The sequence below is a fragment of the Engystomops pustulosus genome, chromosome 6, assembly GCF_040894005.1.
Source record: "Engystomops pustulosus chromosome 6, aEngPut4.maternal, whole genome shotgun sequence".
NCBI lineage: Eukaryota > Metazoa > Chordata > Amphibia > Anura > Leptodactylidae > Engystomops > Engystomops pustulosus.
Window position 1 is genome coordinate 74518388 of NC_092416.1, and position 24207 is coordinate 74542594.

The 24207-nt window shown below is 41.9% G+C and overlaps 1 protein-coding gene across 7 annotated transcripts in view; it reads right to left on the reverse strand.

The window, feature by feature from the left end:
- PKNOX2 (PBX/knotted 1 homeobox 2) overlaps positions 1–24207 on the reverse strand; it is a 305145-nt gene that overhangs the window by 37121 nt on the left and 243817 nt on the right. For all 7 annotated transcript variants that reach the window (XM_072156593.1, XM_072156592.1, XM_072156589.1 and 4 more), the window contains one exon: positions 1811–1982. In XM_072156593.1, the coding sequence (XP_072012694.1) occupies positions 1811–1982 (172 nt within the window). The remainder of the gene's footprint in view (positions 1–1810; positions 1983–24207) is intronic.

A 24207-nucleotide genomic window follows, 5' to 3' on the forward strand; every position in this document is an offset into this window, starting at 1 on the left:
GGCACGCTGTATGTATTATATGGTATATGGCTGCACGCTGTATGTATTATATGGTATATGGTGGCACACTTTATGTATTATATGGTATATGGCTGCACGCTGTATGTATTAAATGGTATATGGGGGCACGCTGTATGTATTATATGGTATATGGCGGCACGCTGTAATATTACATGGTATATGGCGGCACGCTGTATGTATTATATGGTATATGGGGGCACGCTGTATGTATTATATGCTATATGGGGGCACGCTGTATGTATTATATGGTATATGGCGGCACGCTGTATGTATTATATGGTATGTGGTGGCACACTATGTATTATATGGTATATAGCGGCACGCTGTATGTATTATATGGTATATGGCAGCACGCTGTATGTATTATATGGTATATGGCGGCACGCTGTATGTATTATATGGTATATGGCGGCACGCTGTATGTATTATATGGTATATGGTGGCACGCTGTATGTATTATATGGTATATGGCGGCACGCTGTATGTATTATATGGTATATGGCGGCACGCTGTATGTATTATATGGTATATGGTGGCACGCTGTATGTATTATATGGCATATGGCGGCATGCTGTATGTATTATATGGTATATGGTGGCACACTGTATGTATTATATGGTATATGGTGGCATGCTGTATGTATTATATGGTATATGGTGGCACGCTGTATATATTATATAGTATATGGTGGCACGCTGTATGTATTATATGGTATATGGTGGCACGCTGTATGTATTATATGATATATGGCGGCACGCTGTATTGATTTCATATTATATGGCGGATCGTTTTATGTATATTGTTCTTTGTAGTAGCTCGCTGTGTGTATTATATAGTTCATGGAGGGAAGCTTTATGTATTTTACATTGCTTTATTTTCACATTTTTCACATTGGGTCTGGTCCTGACACTCCTCGATATTTTACATGTATGGGGGGGGGGGGGGGGCGTTTTTCTATAGTTCGCCTCAGGCAGCAGAAAGGCTAGGTGCACCCCTGCCTCCATTGGTATAAAACTTGAAAGTAAGCAGCACTCCAACATCCAATTGTGGTAAAAATGTTTTTCTTTTTATTCCATGTGTAGCAACGTTTCAGCTCGTGAGAGCCTTTATCAAGCTACACATGGAATAAAAAGAAAACCATTTTTACCACAATTGGATGTTGGAGTGCTGCTTACTTTCAAGTTTTATAGATAGATAGATAGAGCTTGTGTGGTCTTGTATATGCATCTGTAACTCTAATAAATACAAACTGCTTCATGTAAGGATATCAGAGAAGTCTAGGGTCTGACATCTGGTCTGCACAGATTTCTTCCTTCCTGTCAGCAAACTTCTTCCTCTCAAAGTTTTCATCCCCTTTCTCATTATTATTATCCCTCTGACAATAAATAGATTCCATGCCCTTTAAAATCCAATCCTCCTAAAAATGAACACAGCGAGGCTTATGAAGGGGAAGTCAGGACCATTAACATTTAGCCAAACAACAAATAAAAACTAGTGACCGCAGAATGGCTGTGACTTTTAAAGACAAAGAGCTCAATTAAGACATTCATCTGATGATTCTTTCTATTCATTAATATTGTTGTGCACAAAGTACATTGATGGGAGATTAATAGATCAAATTGTTCCACAATCCTCCTATGTTGTTGCTGCTCTAATAGTGTTCTCTGCTAAAGCAATGATATCCCAGACACTATTTAGCAACACAGACTGCCTATAGTTTCAGGAACTGTTGGGCCTGTCTGCCTCCGCACATACACACTTTAGCTGCAGCAATAACAAGGATCATTACCAGGTTATCCAGCTCGGGATCTTCACTGAAGAATGGCTTATGTTCTTGCTCTTGCTGGTGGACAAAGTTCTCAATATCCACATCAAAACTGGCAGATGTAATACACTCAGAACCCTGTGTGGCTTGCTCACACTTCTCAAACAGCAACGTCAACAAGGGGAACAGAGGATGCCTGACAGGGAAACAAAAATTTCCATGTTAGTTATGATCATACAATGGAAGAAAATGTATACATGTGTAAATAGTCAACAGAATGTTACGTGCACACCAACATGTGCCTATCACAGGCCGCAGACAATGGTCCTGTGGATCGTTCCACAAACTGGGATAGGAATAAGACCTATTGCGGCTCGGCACTCAGTTCATACACTGGGCAGTGGAAACCACAGACATGTGTATGAACCTATAGAAATAGAACCCAAACTAGTATAATTTGCATTTAGCCCCTATATGTCATAATTTTTGATCCTCCTTGCCCTTAAAGTCTTAAATTAAAAACGAGAAAACAGATGACAACTGTGTACACAATAAAATGCTGTGTTCATGTAATTATTGTTGTTCAAGAAGTACAAAGCACCAACAATACATTTCCTATTGGTCTGCAGTAATGATTTATCACAGCAGAATCTGAAAGGATGATACGCTCCACCTATGGAAACCTTTAGTTCATCTTGGATTCTGCAGACTAATTTATTCATTAACTCTCCTAACTCAAATTAATGAAGTCCACACACTCTCGGAAGGAATCCAATGGTTATACCAACACCATGTAATAAGATTATCAAAGCAGCATGTCAAAATAAACACTGTATCGCTTGATGCTTTTCTAACCTAAAAGGTTGGAGTAAAGGTTCTTACAGCAGAATGATCAAGAAGAAGAATTTTCTCCACACTGATTGGCTAATCAGAACCTCTATATTGGGTTGAACTCAATAATTTTTATTCCTGCAAGAAGATTATTATTATTGTACTGCTGTGATAAAGTATTTACTAGGGATTCTGGAAATACATGTATACAGATGAACAGTGGCATAACTAGGAGAGACAGGGCCCCCTAGCAGGCTATTGCATGGGGCCTCCCCTCCCCACTTTAAAAATATACATATTAGTATACTCACACATGCGAGTTACATTCACATATAAATACCCTCATGTGCACACACAGCATATACACACACATACAGTGCCATATGCAACATATTCACATACAGTGTATACAGACACACAGTATATGTTATATACATATTATGCTGGACAATGTGCAGTACAATATAGATATAATGGTGCACATGCTCCATTCTTTGTTGTGTCCGGTCGGATGACGAGGCCCTCTGACACTGCGGGCCCCATAGCGGCTGCTATGGCTGCTACCACTGTAGTGAATGCAGATTAATTTAATTGACACATAAGACCACTAAACACCTACAAAGTATATTCAATCTATAAATGTTTTGACTAGTCTGAGAATATCATAAAAAATGGCATGCAAAAGAACATACCATGCAATACGTAAATGTTGAAAAAGAGCATTTGAGTTTTACTATAGAGATTTCAAAACGTTTCTCTCTATAACAATTATTTTCTGTAACAGATATGGCAGCAGTACTAATATGTCTACAAGTACAACATATATTATACATTTCATTTCATATCTCATTACAACACGTAGCAGTTCAATGATTTTTCAATGCATCTTAAAGTCCAGTATTGACCAACTTATTTATTCTCCCCTTTATTGCCCCAAACTTCCACAGATGTTGGAAATACCTGAAATCCTGGTATGAACAAGGTACTGAGTGGCAACGAAAAGGTTAAGGACTTTGCACAGTCTAATTTGCAGGCTCTAATGCTGCATCATATTATGAAGTAATCTGAACTGATCCCAGTTTAATGCAAGGCTCTGAGTCCCGAACAGAAAATATAAAGCACTGCCTTGCCTGGTGTAATTTAGCCAGCCCTGCAGGGGCTTAGCCTTAGGGATATGAAAGACAAATTCCAGACTGTGTTATGAATTATTGCGCCTTATGAACCTTCCAACTCTCAACAGATGCCTCCTGCCATTTAAACAGGCACTAGATCAATTAGAATGAAAAGGCACAAATCGACCCAGTACAAGGGCACTAAATTACCAGAAACTAATAATCCGAGTAGTGATGCCAGGTGGTAGGAGTTGCGCGTTGTGCCCCCAACCTCTGCACAAATTTCAGGAGAGAATTCAGCTATAAGGATGGACTGGGGAAATGTGTAATCCTGAATCCACACCAACTATCTAATAAAGGGACAAAAAAATAAAGGAGTGATATATATGTCCATATAGTAACACTAAAATAACACATACTTATGGACCATGGCACAAACCATGGTTTATTACAAGGTATAAAGTACCAACTGTTTAGGCAAATCAGATTATCTGCAGCAATTATATAGAATAATTTTATAAAGTGGTAAGGCAGGCAGGATGAGTACGGTATTTTACTAGGGAATAGAATTGCCTGAAAAAAAGAGATACAGGTAGTCTCTATTTAGTTTAGTTTAGTTTGTCATTGTGTCTTATATCCATCTCATGACTCTGACTCGTGTCTCATCTCTCAGTTTTTTTTTATCATTCAAGGCTTCATTGAGTGAGTTAAGATACATACAAAGTAATGTGGGTTTATGCATTATTTGCCTTTAGGGCATGCACGGTTAACAAGCCAACATTCAGTTTAAACATGTAAAGAGGAAACATTTGTATCAAGAACAAACGGTGAGAACTGACCTCTGCCAATGCATTATCTTAATTACAAGAAAATAATCGTTGCAGCAAAGTTAAAGCAAGCAATGTTGCCGATATACAATGCAGGTATAGGTACTCATCTCTCAGTTTTATGTGTCAGATATTAGAATCTTTAGAAATGAAAAGTGTGGCTAAACCCTGTATCCTAATTATCTAAGTACATTTTCAGCACATAGCATCTCAGTCATGAGCATAGCAAAGATGAATCAGGAAGTGCCTGCTCAGCTAGTGCCCACCCACAGTACTGAACCTTACACTGAAGAGTAATGCAGTGATAGGAGCAAAAGAAAAAATAAAAATAGTGAAATTGTAAAGTATGGAATTAAAAGTTATCTTTATCAAGCTAGCATCATTAAGGGAATTATAATTTGAGAACTTTCCTTCATGAGAATAACCCTGGATACTTTTCATTTTGAGTCATTCTGTTATATTTTGCTGGTGTGCTTGGAATTGTCTTGTTGCATAACCAAGTTTCCATTAGCTTTTAGGTAGATGGCTTCACATTTGATATATCCAGAGGCTAATGGGCAGGTCAACAACCGCCAGGTGCCCATGTACTGTGGCTGCAAATAGAGTCGAAATAATCACTCCTCCAACCCTGTACTTGTTGATATAAGGTGTTTTCCTGATGTGCTGTGTGGTTTTGCAAACATCTCCACAATGTCCAGTGCCTTTTCTGTCCAAAGAACACCATTCCAGACATCTTGTGACTTAAAATGCAACTTTGCAGACATGAAACTAGGTACCTGTAGCATTGCATTTGGCCCCTGCACCATATACTGCCATACAGATACTGTATGACAAATCATATACTTAGGAGGAGATTTGTCAGTGCTTCTACTCCAGTTTTAAGAATTGGAGATTATTCTTGCAAGTACGCCATCTCCATGCCATGTGAGTGTACAGGAGGAGTGGAGGAGGCGTGGCCTGAGCACTCGTGCATGTGCACACTCTAAAGCCTGTGTACATTTACTGTATATACTCGTGTATAAGCCGAGTTTTTCAGCACAAAAAATGTGCTGAAAAACCACACCTTGGCTTTTACACAAGTCAATTTTTAAAAAAACTTAATACTCACCCTCCGGTGTCTGCGGCTTCCGGCGGCTCCAAATCCCCACCGCGGCTTTTGGCGGCTTCCCGTGTCTCCTCTTCTATCTTCTATCTTCTCTAGCCAGCAGAGTCGCATCCATGCCGCACTATAGTGTGCGACGGCTGGCAGATCGCATGGACACGACGCTGCCGGCTAGAGAAGATAGAAGAGAGAAGGTGCCGCCGAGAGCCGCAACGAACATTGGGGACACCTGGGACACCTGAGGGTAAGTATTAAGTTTCTTTTTTTTCTGTTTGGCACACTGCGAGGGGCTGGCTGTATACTACATGGGGGCAGGCTGTATACTACTGGGCACTGGCTGTATACTACTGGGGGCAGGCTGTATACTACATGGGGGAAGGCTGTATACTACTGGGAGCTGGCTGTATACTACTGGGGGCTGGCTGTATACTACATGGGGGCTGGCTGTATACTGTATGGCGGCTGGCTGTATACTGTATGGGGGCTGGCTGTATACTACATAAGGGCAGGCTGTATACTGTATGGGGGCTGTCTGTATACTACATAAAGGCAGGCTGTATACTACATGGGGGCAGGCTGTATGCAACATGGGGGCAGGCTGTATACCACATGGAGGCAGGCTGTATACCACATAGGGGCAGGCTGTATACTACATGGGGCAGGCTGTATGCTACATGGGGGCAGGCTGTATGCTACATGGGGGCTGGCTGGCTGTATACTATATGTGGGCTGACTGGCTGTATACTACATGGGGGCAGACTGGCTGTATACTACACCCTCGGTTTATACTCAAGTCAGTAGGTTTTCCCAGTTTTCTGTGGTAAAATTAGGGGTCTTGGCTTATACTCGGGTCGGCTTATTCACGAGTACATATGGTACTGCTGGATGTTTGCAGGTATTTTGCTAAATTATGCCTGGACGGACCAGGTTTAGTTTTGCCTGCCGTCGCTGCCAACCAAAAGATAGGTCATGAGATCTAAGCACCTTCATGTAACTGCTGTGGTGGGTGGGCCCCTACTAAATGAAACTGTAAGCAATTTAATAAAAATTTATAAAAAGTAATACAAATTCTACAAGTTTTCAAGTATTTATCTCTGTGACCCAAAATGCCACATCTATTAAAATATTAAAATGGTTAAGCTGAATGCTGTCATTTTTCCACTAATTGTAATAAAATTTAAATAAAAGGTGATCAAATGGTTATACAGTTCCCAAAATCAATGAAAATGTAAGCATTTCACGCAAAATAATTTACGTGAGTAACCCAAAGAATTAAGAGAATGTGTTATCTGGAATGTTAAAGCCACATCAAATTGCGCAACTGCATTTTTTTGACAATTTTCACCTTTTGAAATTTTTTCCCCCTTCCCAATGCATTCCATGGAATATTACATGAGGCCATTAGGAAGTAAATGTTGTTTGCCTTTTACGATTTAGGGGCAGATTTAATTTAGAATGTTTACAGAGACAGAAATTATAAGACAGGGCTCACAGGCTTCCAACACCCAAAGCTCTATCTGATGATGTCCCCTATAGCAAGAATACATTTTTTCATACCTCACACAAGATGGAAAATCTTCCAACTCCATAAGGAAACATGCAAATATATGCTGACCTATCCCAAGTCACCTTGAAAGCTAGGAGAAATTTTGCTCCACTACAGCTCTCCTCTGCAACGCAGGAATTCCCTGCAGATGGGGGCTCTCTACAAAATTGCTAATACAGAAAGATGGCAAATTCATCACACTCAAGAATCCAGAAGAGGGCACTGCCTTACTGCACTCACTGGGTATTCAGAAGAATCTAGAAACCAGACCTGCTCCATCTCCACTTCAGGAACAAGACTGAAACCTTGTTGCTATGTATCCTTTACAAAAAAGAGGTCAAGATACCAGTCTTCAGGAGAATTTTCCCCCCACTTAAGGTACAATCACACAATGTATGCCCACCATACCGTAGGGGAACATAGGGCCCGGCGGCGTATTCCGTCGAAAGATAGGACATGCCCTATCTTTTTACGGTCTACGGAACGGTACGCTGCCGCACGTGTGCCGCACCGTACCACTCCCGCACAACGCTGTGAGGCCATTGCAGTGTATGGGAGACGTATATACACTGCATTTATGTCGGCCGTATATACGCCCCCCCCCCCTACGTTCGTGTGAATGTAGCCTTATACTGATAGACTTACCTTTCTGTTAGTGTCCTGCTCTTGGCTTTTTCCCTTGTTTTAATTCCTCTTGTATTTTATTTTACTTTCTCTATTACCAATGATATGCCAACTTACACGACAACAACTGTTCAACAAATGTTAAACTGTTGGAGCCCTAGTGACACCCCTTTGTTAAGGTTTTTGCAGCTTTCACTTTAAAAACAAACCCTTCTTTCGTAACCCTTACGCTACTATACCCACCTTTCCCACCAGGGTTAAGCTATAGGAAAGCAATAGAAGGAAAAAAATGCCTACTAAACTATTATCTCTCAATGTTAAAGGTCCTAACTCTCCCTTAGATCCTCAGTGTGGGAGGAAGCAATGGATACTTTGCCTCCAAGAGACCCACTTTAAAATAGATGATTGTCCTAAATTTATGCACAAACAATTTCCACATATCTACACAGGGAATGCAGGGAAAGCATGCTGGGGTCTGCATTGCTATTAGGGACACAGTGGCATTTTAGGAACTAGAAGTACACTCAGACCCAAAAGGGAGAGACAGTATATCATTCTTATCTGTGAAATTGACTCAGTACCCCTCACATTAGTAAATTTATGTGTCCCCTCAATTCCTCCCGAATTAGATTCATAAAAAACTAGATTCTTAAAGAACAAGAAAAATCAATACAAACAAGTCCCTCATTCTAGGCCTCAATACTCCAAGATCCCTACAACAACAAATTAAAACTAAATTCCCCTTTCAAGGGGAAAGCTCAGTCCCTTACTTAGACATTAAACTCACCTACCCTCTTAAAAAAATGGCTGAAAAGAATCTTATGCCTCTTCTTTCAAACCTCCAACTAGAATTAGATAACATGAAAACTCAGATGCTATTCTGGATGGGAAGAAAAGCAATTTACAAAATGATAAAATTTACCAAAAAACTTTTTCAGAACCATATCAGTACCAATACCAAAATATCTAATAAGCAAGCTACACCGCCAGTTGATGTCTTTCATGTAGAACAAAAAGAAAACGAGAACAGCAGCCAAAAATCTAAACTACTTATTTATAAAAATAAATGGGGGCTAGGAGTACCCAACCTACACCTGTATTATAACTCATTCCTAATACATCAACTAAAGATCTGGTGCACACACTCACCGAAAGTTAGCTGGCCCGAAAAAGTAGCTCTAAAAAAGAAGGAAAACAAATCAATCAATGATATCCCTCTACAGATCTTGGAGTACTACAACTCTAAATTTGTATCAAAACCAGGGGTATTAAAGGATTCTATAACATCTTCTAAGATTCTAAAAACATCCATTCCACCCCCTCTATACGAGTTCCTATTTTGTGTAAAGGATAGTAGTGCTCAACAAGAGCAATTTATGATGCACTGTTAGAGGGAGGAGGACAATCCAAATTGGACTTCTAACCAAATGGGAAAATGATTTACAAATAGAACCCTACATAAAGAAATGGAATGAAGCACATTTCGGGTCTCCAAAGCATTCAAATGCTATAATCTTATAGAGGTACATATTAAAATAGTAACAAGATGGTACTTAGATTAGTCAGAGGAGCTGTGAGGGGTCGGTAGGACCCGTCGTTCTCGCGATCTGCGAGGATCTCAGCACTGAGACCCCCACTGATAGGCAAGTTAGGCCCTATCCCGTGCTTTCGTCGGAAAACCCCTTTAAGCATAGAGACCTTATCCTTACATTATGCAACCCCTGGTGTTGAATTTAACCCTCTACAACCCCCCCTCTTCTTCAACATTTCCCCTTTCCTCTTGTTAAATAAAGTTAAACTTTACTTATTATCATTATCTAACCATATATAATTGTGAAAATTTGTGTAAAAAATTGGAGTTTTACATTACTCTCTGATTTCGCAACTGCCATTTTGCATGTAACTCAACAATAATAATATTGAATAAGAAGGATGGGAAATGATTACATGTATATCCAACAACCAATGTATCTAATATATAAAGCTGAGTGTATGTGTGTGTGTGTATTTATGTATATATGTATGTCCGCTAAAGGAATCTGCACTGTCGCGTTTACAGTCATCAAAAGGGAATGTCATAGACTAGGTTTTGAGACGAAATTCTCACCCCATGCTTTCCAAATCCATTTATTAACCACCATATACAGAACCCATTGTGTGCTGCTGCTGCTGCTGCTGTTGCAGTTGGATGCTGAGCTGTGATTGGTTGCTGTCTGCCACAGAGCTTTAATAGGTTACTACAGGCCAGTGATGGTGAACCTTTTAGAGAATGAGTGCCCAAACTACAACAAAAAAACAATTTGTTTATCTCAAAGTGCCACTATGGCAATTTAATCCTTAGGATGCCAATACAGTAGAAAGTACAGGAGGAAATTCAGATTATTATTGTAGTCCTGTGGCTTTGGCCTGCAGGAGGAGACCATAAGTCTTTTCTTGCAAAATTTATGCTGGGGCGATGGCCTAGGTGCCCACATAGAGGGCTCTGAATGCCAGCTCTGGCACCCGTGCCATAGGTTTGCCACCACTGCTATAGGTAATGAGTATAATACAGCCCAGTTGTGAAGTAAGATGTGCAGTAATATGTAAGGTAATATTAGGTAATATGATAACCACCACAGGAGCCATTAATATGAGCTCTGAACTTTGATTGCTTACTATAGGCAATGAGTATAATACAACTTATGTGTGAGGTAGAGACAGATACAAAGAGATATACAGGGAGATTGAGTGACAGACAGATACACAAGGAGAGTGACAGAGAGACACACAGGGAGAGAGACAGAGAAAGAGGTGGGGAGAGTGAGTGACAGAGAGACACGTGGGGAGAGTGAGTGACAGAGAGACAGGAATAGAGAGTGACAGAGAGACAGACAGGGAGACAGATAGAGTGAGTGACAGAGAGACAGTTTTGTGGAAACTACTTGCACAGGTACTTAAGAAGTGCCACAATTGTGTAGCATGTGACCCTTTTGTGGTACAGCGGCACTAGGTATTATGTGACAAAAATTAGAGGGTGTTCTGGTGCTCAGTCGGACCGTGCACCAGATTAAACATGCAAAGTCAGAATTATATTGTATGCCTCATGTTAAGGTTCACCAAAAAACTGCTCCAACAGGTATTGCCAGGTTCATGAAGAACATGCGCCACACTACACAGGCGAACTGTATTTAGTACAGTTTGCACTGTTGTTAGTAAATGTGCCCCATAATTCTCAAAATGAACACTCAAACATGAGAACAAAGCACCGCTGAGTGAGTAGCGCTTCTGCCTTGCAGCACTGGGGTCCTGGGATCGAATCCACCCAGGTCAACATCTGCAAAGAGTTTGTATGTTTTCTCTGTGTTTGCGTGGGTTTCCTCCAGGTACTCCGGTTTCCTCCCACACTCCAAAACATACTGGTATGTACTGGTATGTATATAAATAAAGAATTATTATTATTATTTATTCCTACCATATTGTCTTATGGTAAAAGGTACTTAACCCACAGGGCTGAAGAAGCACAACTACAGCGTTCTTCTTTAAAAAATTGCCCATTTGTGTATTTATTCTAACCAGGCGTTTAGAGATAAGTCCAGACTGCTAATCCGGACTGCTTGGCTGCATCAGAAGACAGCTTTAGGTTACCTGTTCATAAACAAGCCAATAATGAGGTGTGAAAAAAAATTTGTGTTCCATTTTTATGGCCGATTTGCATCAGTCTAGCATCCGTTTTTTTTTAACGGATCCTAATAAATTATAGTCTATAAGTGATCCATAAAGAAAGATTCTAATTAGGACATGCTGGACAATCCATCAAAATAATGGCCTTGGGCACTGTATTTAGTGCAGCCATGTAATGCTGATTTAGATATGCCTCCAACCTGTCCCCATGTACACCATTAATAAATCTGCGACCCCACCTCCCCATGTCCTTCCTTGACTTCTTGCATTAAAGTAATAAAATATTAGCAAAAAAACTCTATGGAAAGGGTTAATGTGACACAGGATTCATAAGGTAAATAATCCTCTCCTTTTCTGCACTATTTCTGGGGCGAGTTTGATCCTTGTCAGCGCAGAACAAATAAAAGGGCTGAACTGGCATGACATTTTACTGCAGACGAAGGGTCGTTTGCAGCCACTAATAAAAAGGATTTGACACAGGCTAATAAAGAGGAATGCATCTCTCTAATGGCCTAATTGAGCGCATTCAGCACTGCTCTGCCTGGGAGCCAGCACGGCAAATGAAAGCCAGAGGCTCCGCTATATTTAAATGCTTCCTCAATGTATTTCCTGTCCAATTTTATTTCCAGTGAGCAAAATGAAAAAGGGTCATACCTTAAGCATCAACACTGAGAAGGGCTCATGTATCCCCACCATTACCTATTGTGTACCCCATTGCTGATTCATGATTTACCCAGTCACCTAATCATTTATATTACATTAATACTCACACAGAATTATGTCTTTAAACACCTCTCAAAAACATCACTCATTCCATATCTACTGTATATATATACATCAATCTATGTATAAAGGAGTGTACCGTGATGTCTGGTGTCTAGCCAGAGTCTACAAAATCTGCGGTTAGGTTTTTATAGGTAGAGGGTCTGGTGAAAAAGGGTCTCTGGTCACTTATTCTAAATAAGTCAAGGGCCAGTAAATCAGTATTTCATCTTGCTTTGAGACTGCACTGAACAGGCAGTAGCTTCAGTGCAATGATTTAATTTATATTGAACCCTTGTACCCCATAGAGAATTCCTACTGACCTGAAGACTCAACCCGAAGACCCAAAAAGTTTCTTCAGAGCTAAAGAAAAAATATTCAGTCTCTATTCAGAGACAACAAGATTTCTTTACCATAATAACTGTAAATCTGTAGAATAGCCAACCTCACTGCAGTAACAGAAAAAGGTTTAAAAAATAACAGGGGTACCTTCTGACACCAAAGTAGCATCGCTGCCTATGTAACTTTATTGAATGATGTTATCTTACATTTACCTTTCCGTCAGCCCTATTCCTTACGTTTCTTGGTCGAGCTTAATAAAATTTTCTTTTATGTTGTTATGTTGTACTATTTATCTCTGAAGGCTTTTGTAAACCCAATAATAAACCCTCAAAAGTGCTTTTGCTCCACTCCTGAAACAACTAGTTTGTTAGAAAGCCCTGTTTTGAACTCCCTCCACACACATAGCATGTGCCCCCTGCATACACTAGCTGTTCAACCACATTGAACCATATTAATTATCTTTGGATTATTGAAATCAAAAAGTCGTAAGGTCCAATGGCTGAAATTCAATCAGCTCTTCCATTCAGTAACATGGAGATATTGGAGGCTGGTTTCTTAATAGCTTGTTCCTTAGTGCTAACATCTTAATCTTGTGACTGGACAATTAATTGGACAGCTCACAGCTTAACGTAAAAGTTTTCCTGAACACCAGCTATTTTAAATGTACAAGTACAATATTGTGTGCAAATTATTTTTTTTAATATGTCTTCATTGTGGTTGATGTTTACAGGTCTTTTACATAAACAGAGTAAATTATGTTCTAGCTGCATTTTGCTATCACCAGGGGGAGCTCCAGCACTTTCTGCATACTGTGAACACCTAGAAAAGAGAAACAATATCTATACAGGGGAATTTAAGTTCAGTATGAGGGGTACCAATATGCAACTTAACTTTAATAACTTTAATAAATGGACATTTATTTTTTTGGCTCACATTTGTAGAGGTCCCATATCATAACTCCATAAACAAAATTGTTGCGCAGACATATACATTCCTAAAAAGAAGCAATAAACAACCACTGTATGTCCTTTTATGTTGTTTTGTCTGTTTTTTCCCATAAATTCTGCAGTTTAGATCATTCGATAGGAAATATTAGCGCTGGCCATAACTGGCACATTGTTGCAGCTATGAAATGAGAGGAGCACGTGGCAGCTGTGACATAATTACACTGGCATTAATTAGTCTCTCTTCTACGAATCCCTGTAAAAGCTCACATTCCATTTTACAAGGCGATACATTATTACTACCCAATTAGTATTAATTTTATGTACGATAGTAGTAAAGGCTCAGATGACCTTGCAGTATATTCTGTGCTTGGAATAGTCTGCAGGCTGGGGTCCAAATGACTAGAGCCAAATGGATATATTTGCTCGTTTCACACTGGATAAGGCTGTGAATGGAGTAAGTCTCCATCAAGAACCTCAACGGATTCGTCTCTTTGGCTTAAGACAGTACATTGTTCGAGGAGATGATCTTATAAATCAGAAATGGCCCATATTTTCTCGCTTCTGTGATTAACACTTCTCTTGGGAGAGAAAGTCACCGTTTTCTTCATCTACTCAAAGCTTGAATTGCACAATGCAGGTACATGCAAGCAGACTCACCCACCGTCACTCTCCCAGCTGGATTTGCCGTGAACACCTGGATGCCGCTGACATTGGAAAGGTTTTGTCAATTGAGAATGAAGATATATATTTTATTTACATTTATTTGTGGTGTTCAGAAAAAATCCCAAATTAGGCCACAAAGTGACTTCCCTTTTATCTGTGCTGATACTATGGAGCATGAAAGCCTCAGAGACCATGTGTTAATTTGAATTGAATGGGGCCTTGTTAAATTTATTGACATGAAATGAAAAATCCCCACTGTGGTTTTGAACTGTCATGCTACCCAGAGGCAAGAAATTTTAATTAAAAAAAAAAATCTACAAAAGAAAAAAAAAGGCAGTGCCATGAAGAATCTGTTCGTGTTATTACTCAGTTCTTGATAGGATTATGGTGGGACAACAACGTCAGGAACCAGGAAAAGCCCAAACTCAGCAGACAGGTCCTAATTTGTGATGTAATATTATACCATAATGTCAATTGCTGAAACCAATCAGTGCTCCACTGCATTAGTGTGAGACTGGTTGAACACGTGTGAGATTGTTCTGATAAACTCACTCCATGTCAAAGGACAACAACCCACATGAAAAAGATGCAGGATTTACCTCCCTGAATGTAGAACTGCTGAACTGACAAGCTGATCCAGTTCAGGTGTTCTATTCCAGGACTGGTAATTGCCCAAACACACACAGTAACTTTGCCAGAACAACCTAAGGCCCGTTCCCCACTTGCGAGTGTGATGCGATGAACTCGCATCACACTCGCAACGCAAGCTGCCGGGAACGCACGGCCTGAACGCTGCACCGCGGGAGTGAACTGACATGCTGAGTTCACTCCCGCGGTGCAGCGTTCAGGCCGTGCGTTCCCGGCAGCTTGCGTTGCGAGTGTGATGCGAGTTCATCGCATCACACTCGCAAGTGGGGAACGGGCCTAAGTCATCTACAACAAGCCATAATCTGCCCAGCTCTACTTTTCCATGGCAATGTTTTATCATTCAATCACTGACCCATACCTTTCTACTTATCACAGCAGTCATTTTGGGTAGAAATGGTTGTAAATAGGAATTCAATGATCAGATATTTACTAGTATAGTAAGAAGTATTTCCATTTCATTTCTCACTGATATTATTTTGCTTTACTGATATAGCATTTCAACTGTGTAGGGAAATCTCTCTCTGAATCTACATGAAAATCATGTAGATATTGTTCAAATGTCTGGGGAAATATTTCTGAAGCCATCCCCAGTGAACATAGCCACAGAGATCTAGAGATCAGATCAGAGATCTACATTCAGGGTCTTAGGAAACAGGCTCTTTCTATCCAATGTAATATAGCATGTATATAAAGGCAAGAATGAAAAAGTAATGTCCTAACGCAAATGGGTTTTCTGTCGTTACATTCAGCTTCTTGAATATGTAGTAAAAAGTTCTCCAACTTTTGGTTGAACTTGATGGACATGTGTCTTTTTTCAACCATATAAACTATGAAAAAAAAACATTGTAATTTCTCATCTTTTAAAAAATATATGCTTGCTCTCAATGAACGGAAACAGGGAGCTGAAAACCTACGCTCACAAGGACAAAATGACCAATAATACAAAACAAAGTCATTTCTATATAATCAGGACCAATTTTTCCATTTCTGCATGTAAATAAATGTATTTCCATTCACTGACAACAAGTAGCGATTGGGAAATTGATGATACTCAAGGTCTGTTTTCATGGTGTGTGATTGCAGCCTCAAAGTATATCAGAAAGCTTCAGACATTTATATTTATGCAGTGATGAAATATTAACTACCTTTTCAACAAACTCTTCAAAAATCAATAGCACAAGCAGAGATGCTTTTCTCAAATGTCAATGAATGAAATATCCCAGTTTCAGTTCTTTATATCATACATTTTCAAATGCGTTGAGAACAATAAAAGATAAACATAATAAATGAAAATCAGACCTAAGGTCTTGATATTCACAGTCAAAGTGTAAAATCAAATTTCCAGTTTATCAAACTTTAGTGGAAATGCCTCAAGTCATGGAAATAAAGCAGTGCCTGTATGACCTCCCTACAATGCCTGGGCATACTTCTGATGACGGATAATCTCCTCACACACCTGAATTAAAGCCTCAATCAACTTATGGATAGTCTGTGGTGCATGGAACAAAACTTGATGTCCCAGATGTGCCATGATGTCCCAGCAGGGAAGTTTCTGTCTCCTGGACAACAGGGCAAGTATCAAAAATCCAGCTTTAATTATTATACTACATAATAAGGCTACATGGCGTGTTTGCCCTCAATTTTAAGGATCTGTAGGGTGAATGTCTGATGTATCCTTACGATGGAGGGCAACAGCATATCCCATTGTATGCCTATACAGTGTGATATGTCCTCCTTTGCCACCCAATCCCCTAGAAGCAGGAAGGAGGAGCAAACATCGTCAGCAGTCAGAGATTGGCCACTGTCGATGTTCAGGGCATTTTCCCCAGTTATGTCACTGTCCTTGTATGGAAAGTTAGATCACTGCGGTTCTTCAGGAGCGTACACTCAGCGGATGCCAGGGATGAAGGTCATAGATCTGCATTCATCCCTGTTGGCTGAATATACCCGATAAATGAGATGTGAATTTCAATACAGCTACCACTTTGCTTGCATCATTTTATTTCAACATATCTAATATATCAGGATGTGTCCGGTCAATTCCTGGGCCCATCATATTCTTCTGGTAATAAAATAAAGCGATGCAACAAAGGCCCAATACATTTTATTGTTGCCCACCATTTAACTAGTATTGGGTAGCATGGGAAGAGGGGGATTTCCTGAAATAAGATCTTATCTTCATTAGTGCTGACAATCATTCAATGTAGAGAAAATCGCTTAATAAAAATATGTAAATGAGGCTTGGGTGCTCCTGTGAACATTATCCAAGCTACTCAGTGCTCCCTCACTCACACCTCATTTAGATATTTGTATTAAGCGATTTTCTCCTGATTTTCAGTGCTAATGAGGATAATTTCCTATTTCAGGTTCGTAGCCAACATATAAGGGTGCGGTAAAACATGACGTTTTTAATGCATTGCAGAATAGCATGCATTTTTCATTTTACCATGCGTTTGGCTGGTTTGAATGCTTTTTTCTTCATTGCTGGTAGAGTAACCTGCTGTAAAAATGTTGGTAACATGAAAAACGCATGAAAAACGACGACTGGAGGTAACATGGCGCCCATTCGCCGCTATGCTTTCATTGCTGCCTGCGACTTTGACGGCGGCAAAGAAGAGGTTAACTCCCGCTATCAGTGCAAGCACCGACCGCGGGTGTTAGCGATGGGTCTTTGCTGCGATATGCAGCAAAAGCCCTTCTCCGTATGAAGAGGGCTCAGCCCGTGAGCCCTCTTCATACACCCTTCATAGCTCTGTGGCGGATATATCTGTCACAGAGCGTGAAGGGGTTAATCTTTGGGTCAATATGATCACAGGGATACCAAATTGATATATGTTTTATTAGGTTTTAGTAGATAAAAAAAAAAATGTAAAACTTTGTAAAAAAAAAAATATTTGCCATTTTGCCAAATTCTGAGGCCATTTACTTTTTCACATTGTGGTGTACGGACCTATATAATTTTTTGCGGTATGTGCTGCCATCTATATGTGTATCAATTTGGGATCTTTAGGACCGTTCAACCATTTTTATTTAAATATTCATGGATGGAACAATTATGAAAAAGTGGGCGCTATTTTCTGTTACAGTATTTACGGACTGGAATAATCTTTTTTATAGGCATTTGGGAGGTGACTATACCCAACGTGTATGATTTTTACTGTTTATTTATTTTTATATGTGATCTAGGGAAAGGGGGGGTGATTCACACTACAATTTTTTTATTTTTTTATATTTTTTTTACTATTATGTCAGACCCTCTAGAGTACTTTTTACCCTACATGGTCTGATTGATCATACTATATACTTTAATACTAATGTTTTGCAGCATATACCAATTTTGATGATGATAGCTAATAGCCTGCTGTCTCCATGAGACTGTAGGATGCCATTGCAACCAATCGCCACCCTCTGATGGCGTTATGGGAGGATGGTGGCGATCGTCCATACAAGATGGTGGTACCATTATACAGCACACTGTACAGTTCACAGACATACCCATAAACATATGCTACCCAGGGTATAACATACCACTGGCTGGAGAAGGGGAGGGAGAACACTCCTCACCCCTACCATCTCCATAGGGAGTCGTGCAGCTGCATTAAGTGCACAATGAACTTCTATGGCGGCCTTATACTAGCTGCTGTTCATGCAGCTAACATACAATAGCCATATATGTTGATGTGAATGGGGCCATACACATATTCCCATTTACACATACACTCACAACATATACTTATACAGACACATATACTGCTGACACACTCACAGTGTACACATATACATTTGCACACACAGTGAGAACATGCAAACCTGTATATATTGTGGGTAATTGCTCTGGTAGTTGACTGGTAGCAGTGCAAGAAGCAGTGACACACGCAGGTTTAAAAGTCCAACTTAAGTGTTTATTCACACTTGCAAAACAGAACACAAATTCAGCCTTGGCTTAGGCACATGCAAAAACATTATAAAAGTAATTCCTGCCCGGCTAGGCACTGTCTAATACATTTTGAGGACCCTAGCTATCCGGGTACCAGGCTGCCTGGCACACGCTCTTGGCCAGCAGCAAGACAGGAGACCCTCAGTTACCTTTGCTGTGAGAATGCAATCTCACTTTCAGCTCTCCAGGTAGGGCCTCCCCTACTGCTTCTGGCCTGCAGACTAAATCAGACCCTAACGAGGCCTGTGACCTGCACCTGTGGGCTATACAAAAGCCCAGGACCGAAGCCCGGGTGGAGTAGGAGTCCCACTACCAGCCTACCCCTACTCCATAATAAGCAGGCCCAGTACGGACATTACAAATGTGTCTGTGTTAGCTAGGCCAACACAGACAAAACAGACTATTCCTGCTTATCATGTCTGCATTAACCCTTGGGTTACTGCAGACAAACCCAGGGCTTTTACCACCAGCATTTCATCTGCCTGTAAGACAGATAGTGGTTTTCCCACACAACACCTCTCACTTTCTCACATACCCTCCCCCTCAGTTCAGACCCACCGGGGCGAACTCCTGACATTAAGCAATGCGTTCGGGACAAGGCATCCGCATTGCCCTGTAGCTTCCCGGCTCTGTGCTCCACCATGAAACTGAAATTTTGGAGGGACAAGAACCACCTAGTGACCCTGGCATTCTTCTCCTTAGTTCTACTCATCCACGTGAGAGGAGAGTGGTCAGTTATGAGACGGAACTGTCGTCCCAGCAAGTAGTACCGTAGGGACTCTAATGCCCACTTTATCGCCAGACATTCCTTCTCTACGATACTGTAATTTTTTTCAGCTGGCGTGAGCTTCCTGCTCAGGTAAGTAATGGGGTGTTCCTCGCCATTCACCTCCTGAGACAGGACAGCTCCCAGTCCTACATCTGACGCATCCGTCTGCACAATAAACTCTCTCTTGAAGTTTGGCGCAATGAGGACGGGAGATCCACACAACGCAGACTTCAAGGCCTGAAAAGCACCTTCTGCTTGTTCATTCCACCGCACCATGACAGGCCTTTTACCCTTCAGCAGGTCTGTCAGGGGAGCGGACATGGTGGCAAAGTTTGGTATAAACCGTCTGTAGTACCCTACAATGCCCAGGAATGCCCTGACTTGCTTTGTGCTCACTGGTTGAGGCCAACCCTGTATAGCGTCAATCTTGTTGATCTGAGGTTTAATTATACCTCGACCGATCACATACCCCAAATAGTGTGTCTCCTCCATTCCCAGCGCACACTTCTTGGGGTTTGCTGTCAGGCCCGCTGCCCTTAGAGAGTTCACTACGGCCTGTACCTTGGCCAAGTGACTCGCCCAATCTTGGCTGTAGATGATAATGTCATCTAGATAGGCGGAGGCGTATCTCCTATGTGGCTTTAACACTATGTCCATTAACCGTTGAAAGGTAGCGGGGGCCCCATGAAGCCCAAACGGTAATACAACATAGTGAAAAAGGCCCTCAGGGGTGATAAAGGCTGTCTTTTCTTTAGCCCTATCTGTCAGGGGTACCTGCCAATATCCTTTAGTTAGATCCAGGGTGGTGAAGTACCGAGCACCCCCTAGTCTCTCAATAAGCTCGTCCACCCGGGGCATGGGATAGGCATCAAACTTAGACACCTCATTCAATTTTCTAAAATCGTTGCAAAATCGCAACGTCCCATCCGGTTTGGGAATTAGAACAATTGGACTGGCCCACTCACTTTTGGACTCCTCAATAACCCCTAGCTTCAGCATCTTCTGAACTTCTTCTGATATGGCTTGTCTACGAGCTTCGGGGACTCGGTACGGCCTTAATCTTACCCTTACCCCTGGCTCAGTGACAATATCATGTTTAATTACAGATGTGTAGCCAGGCAACTCTGAGAACACATCTGTATTTCTTGCTACAAACTCTCGAGCCTCTCGCTGTTGCTCTTTGGTAAGGGTATCGGCTATTCGCACTTCTGCCTCCGGCACAGGCTTATCTGCAGCCTGTGAGGGTAGCTCAGGAGGTGGACTGGCCAGGACCATCTCTGTATGCAGACTCTCTCTGTCTTTCCAGGCCTTCAACAGATTTACATGATAAGTCTGCTCGGGTTTTCTCCGTCCGGGCTGACGTATCCTGTAGTTCACCTCTCCTATTTTCTCTATAACCTCATACGGTCCTTGCCATTTAGCGAGAAACTTACTTTCTACAGTGGGGACTAGCACCAACACACGATCACCGGGACTAAAGCTCCTTACTTTTGCTGACCTGTTATAAACCCGGCTTTGAGTTCTTTGTGCCTCCTCCATATGCTCTTTGACAATGGGCATGACGGCTGCCACCCTGTCCTGCATATCTGCGATATGGTCTATTACACTTTTGTGGGGGGTGGGCTCTTGTTCCCATGTCTCCTTGGCTATGTCCAGGAGACCCCTGGGATGTCTGCCATACACTAACTCAAACGGTGAGAACCCAGTAGAGGCTTGTGGGACCTCTCGGATGGCGAACATTAAATATGGCAATAGTACATCCCAGTCCTTCCCATCCTTGTTTACCACTTTTTTTAGCATACTCTTTAAAGTTTTGTTGAACCGTTCTACCAATCCATCCGTCTGAGGATGGTACACAGAGGTGCGTAACTGTTTAATATTAAAGAGCCGACATAGCTCCTTGGTGACTTTTGACATAAAAGGAGTCCCCTGATCTGTGAGGATCTCCTTGGGAAGTCCCACCCGACAAAACATGGCAAACAACTCTTTAGCAATTAGTTTCGCAGAGGTGTGCCGCAGTGGGATGGCCTCAGGATATCGTGTAGCATAGTCCATGACTACCAGGATATGCTGATGCCCCCGAGCAGATTTAACTAAAGGACCGACCAAATCCATGGCGACCCTTTCAAAGGGTACCTCAATAATGGGCAGAGGTACCAACGGACTTCGAAAGTGTACCATGGGAGCATGCAATTGACAATCAGGGCAAGTTTCACAATACCTTTTTACCCTATCATATACTCCTGGCCAGTAAAAACGCTGCAAGATGCGTTCCAGAGTTTTTGTGGTACCTAGGTGCCCTCCCATCACATGCTTATGTGCAAGGTCTAACACCATCTGACGATATGGCTGAGGCACCATTAACTGCTCCCGGGTTTCACCGTGGACCTTATCAATGCGGTACAACAACTCCTGATTTACCACCACACGAGGGAACAACTTATCCGCACCTGGGTGCTGAGGTACGCCATTAATTTCTACCACATTTTCTCTGGCGCGGACCAGAGTGGGGTCCTGGAGTTGGGCAGTACCAAAGTTGTCACGGGATACCTCCAAATCAGACAACTGCGGTCCTGTCACTACCTCCTCAGTTTCGCCTGCCATAACATCTAGGGGAAACATTTCACTTCCATCTTCTGTGGCGGTCACCCCTACGGCAGGAACTCCAGAGTCTGGGTCATCAGGCTCGGCTTCAGAGATCTGACCAGACAACACAGGAGAACAACCCCCCAACTCTTGGTTTCCCCGCCATAGAGTCCAGAACATGGGGAAGTCCCGTCCCAAGATAAGGTCATGGGGCAAGTTCTTGACAACCGCTGCCTCATGTAGTGTCTCTCCACAAGAGGTCTGGAAGTTAATAACTGTGGTGGGGTAGTCCTTTACGTCCCCATGGATGCACAGGACTCCAATTGTGCGCCCTGTGACTGCCTTGGGGTCTGTGAGGGACCCATTAATCAAGGTCACCCGACTGCCTGAGTCCAGCAGGGCCAACGCTGGATGCCCTGCCACAGTCACCCGGCACAGGTGGCGCTCATCAGCAGAGTCGGGGCTAGTAGCTGTGTAGACAGGGGCAGCATAGAGAGAAACCCTTCTGGCGGAACTGCAGTCCATGGGCTCTGAGGAATTGGGGCAATGGGCTGCAATATGACCTGGCTCATGGCAGGTCCAACAGGTGGGAGCCTCCCCCCTCCTCCTCCCCTGGGGTACTTCCCGGACATTGGGCGTTGTCCTGCCCCGGGAATTTGTGGGTGACAAGACCTTCCGTGCCTTAAGGCCTGTCTTGGTATAAGGGGCTTTCTTTGTTAGGGCCTGAGTGGCACAAAACCTCTCCACCAACCCCACCAGCGCATCGGCATCAGACGGGTCCCCGTGTCCCACCCATTGTTGGATCTCACCCGGCAAGGCCCTCAGGAAACGGTCCAAAACAACCTTCTCGACCATCTGGGCTGGGGTTGATGTCTCCGGCTGAAGCCACTTGCGGACCAAGTGAACAAGTTGGTGCATCTGCCCCCTCGGTGGTAGCGCCTCCTGGTATCTCCAGCTATTCACTCTTTGAGCGCGTAGATGCTGATCCACTCCTAGTCGGGCCAAGATCTCTGCCTTTACCTTGGAGTAGTCCCGGGCATAAATCAGACCCTAACGAGGCCTGTGACCTGCACCTGTGGGCTATACAAAAGCCCAGGACTGAAGCCCGGGTGGAGTAGGAGTCCCACTACTAGCCTACCCCTACTCCATAATAAGCAGGCCCAGTACGGACATTACAAATGTGTCTGTGTTAGCTAGGCCAACACAGACAAAACAGACTATTCCTGCTTATCATGTCTGCATTAACCCTTGGGTTACTGCAGACAAACCCAGGGCTTTTACCACCAGCATTTCATCTGCCTGTAAGACAGTGGTTTTCCCACACAACACCTCTCACTTTCTCACAATATATATATATATATATATATATATATATATATATACACACACACACACACTACCGCTAAAAAGTTTGGGACCACTTAGAAATTCTCTTATTTCTGAGAGAAAAGCACATTTTCTTTCATTGAAACTAACATTAGATGAATCATAAATACACTCAAATACATAAATATGCATTGTTAATGTGGTATAGGACTATTATAGCTGCAAACGTCTGGTTTGTAATATTTACAGAGGTATATATATAAGCCCATCAACAACCACCACTCCAGTAGTTTAATAGTACATTGTGTTTGCTGTGTAAGAAGTCTTATGGATATTTAGAAAACTCTTGAAAACCCTTGTTCAAGTTTGATAGCACAGCTCTAAACAGTTTGGCTGATTAGAGAAGCTATACAACTGACCTTCCTTTCAGCTGGTTGAGAATCTGGAGCATCTCATTTGTTTGTTGCATGAAACTCTCACAATGGCCAGCGAAAAAAAAACCTTTATCTGAAACTCGAAAGTATTATTATTCTCAGAAATTAAGGGCATTCTATGCGACAAATTGCTAAGAAACTGAAGATTTCCTACAACGGTGTGTACTACTCCTTTCAGAGGAGAGTACAAACAGGCTCTTAATACAGTAGAAGGAGAAGGGGGAGGCCTGATGCACAACTAAGCAAGAAGACAAGTACATTACAGTCTCTACTTTGAGAAACAGACACCTCACAGGTCCTCAACT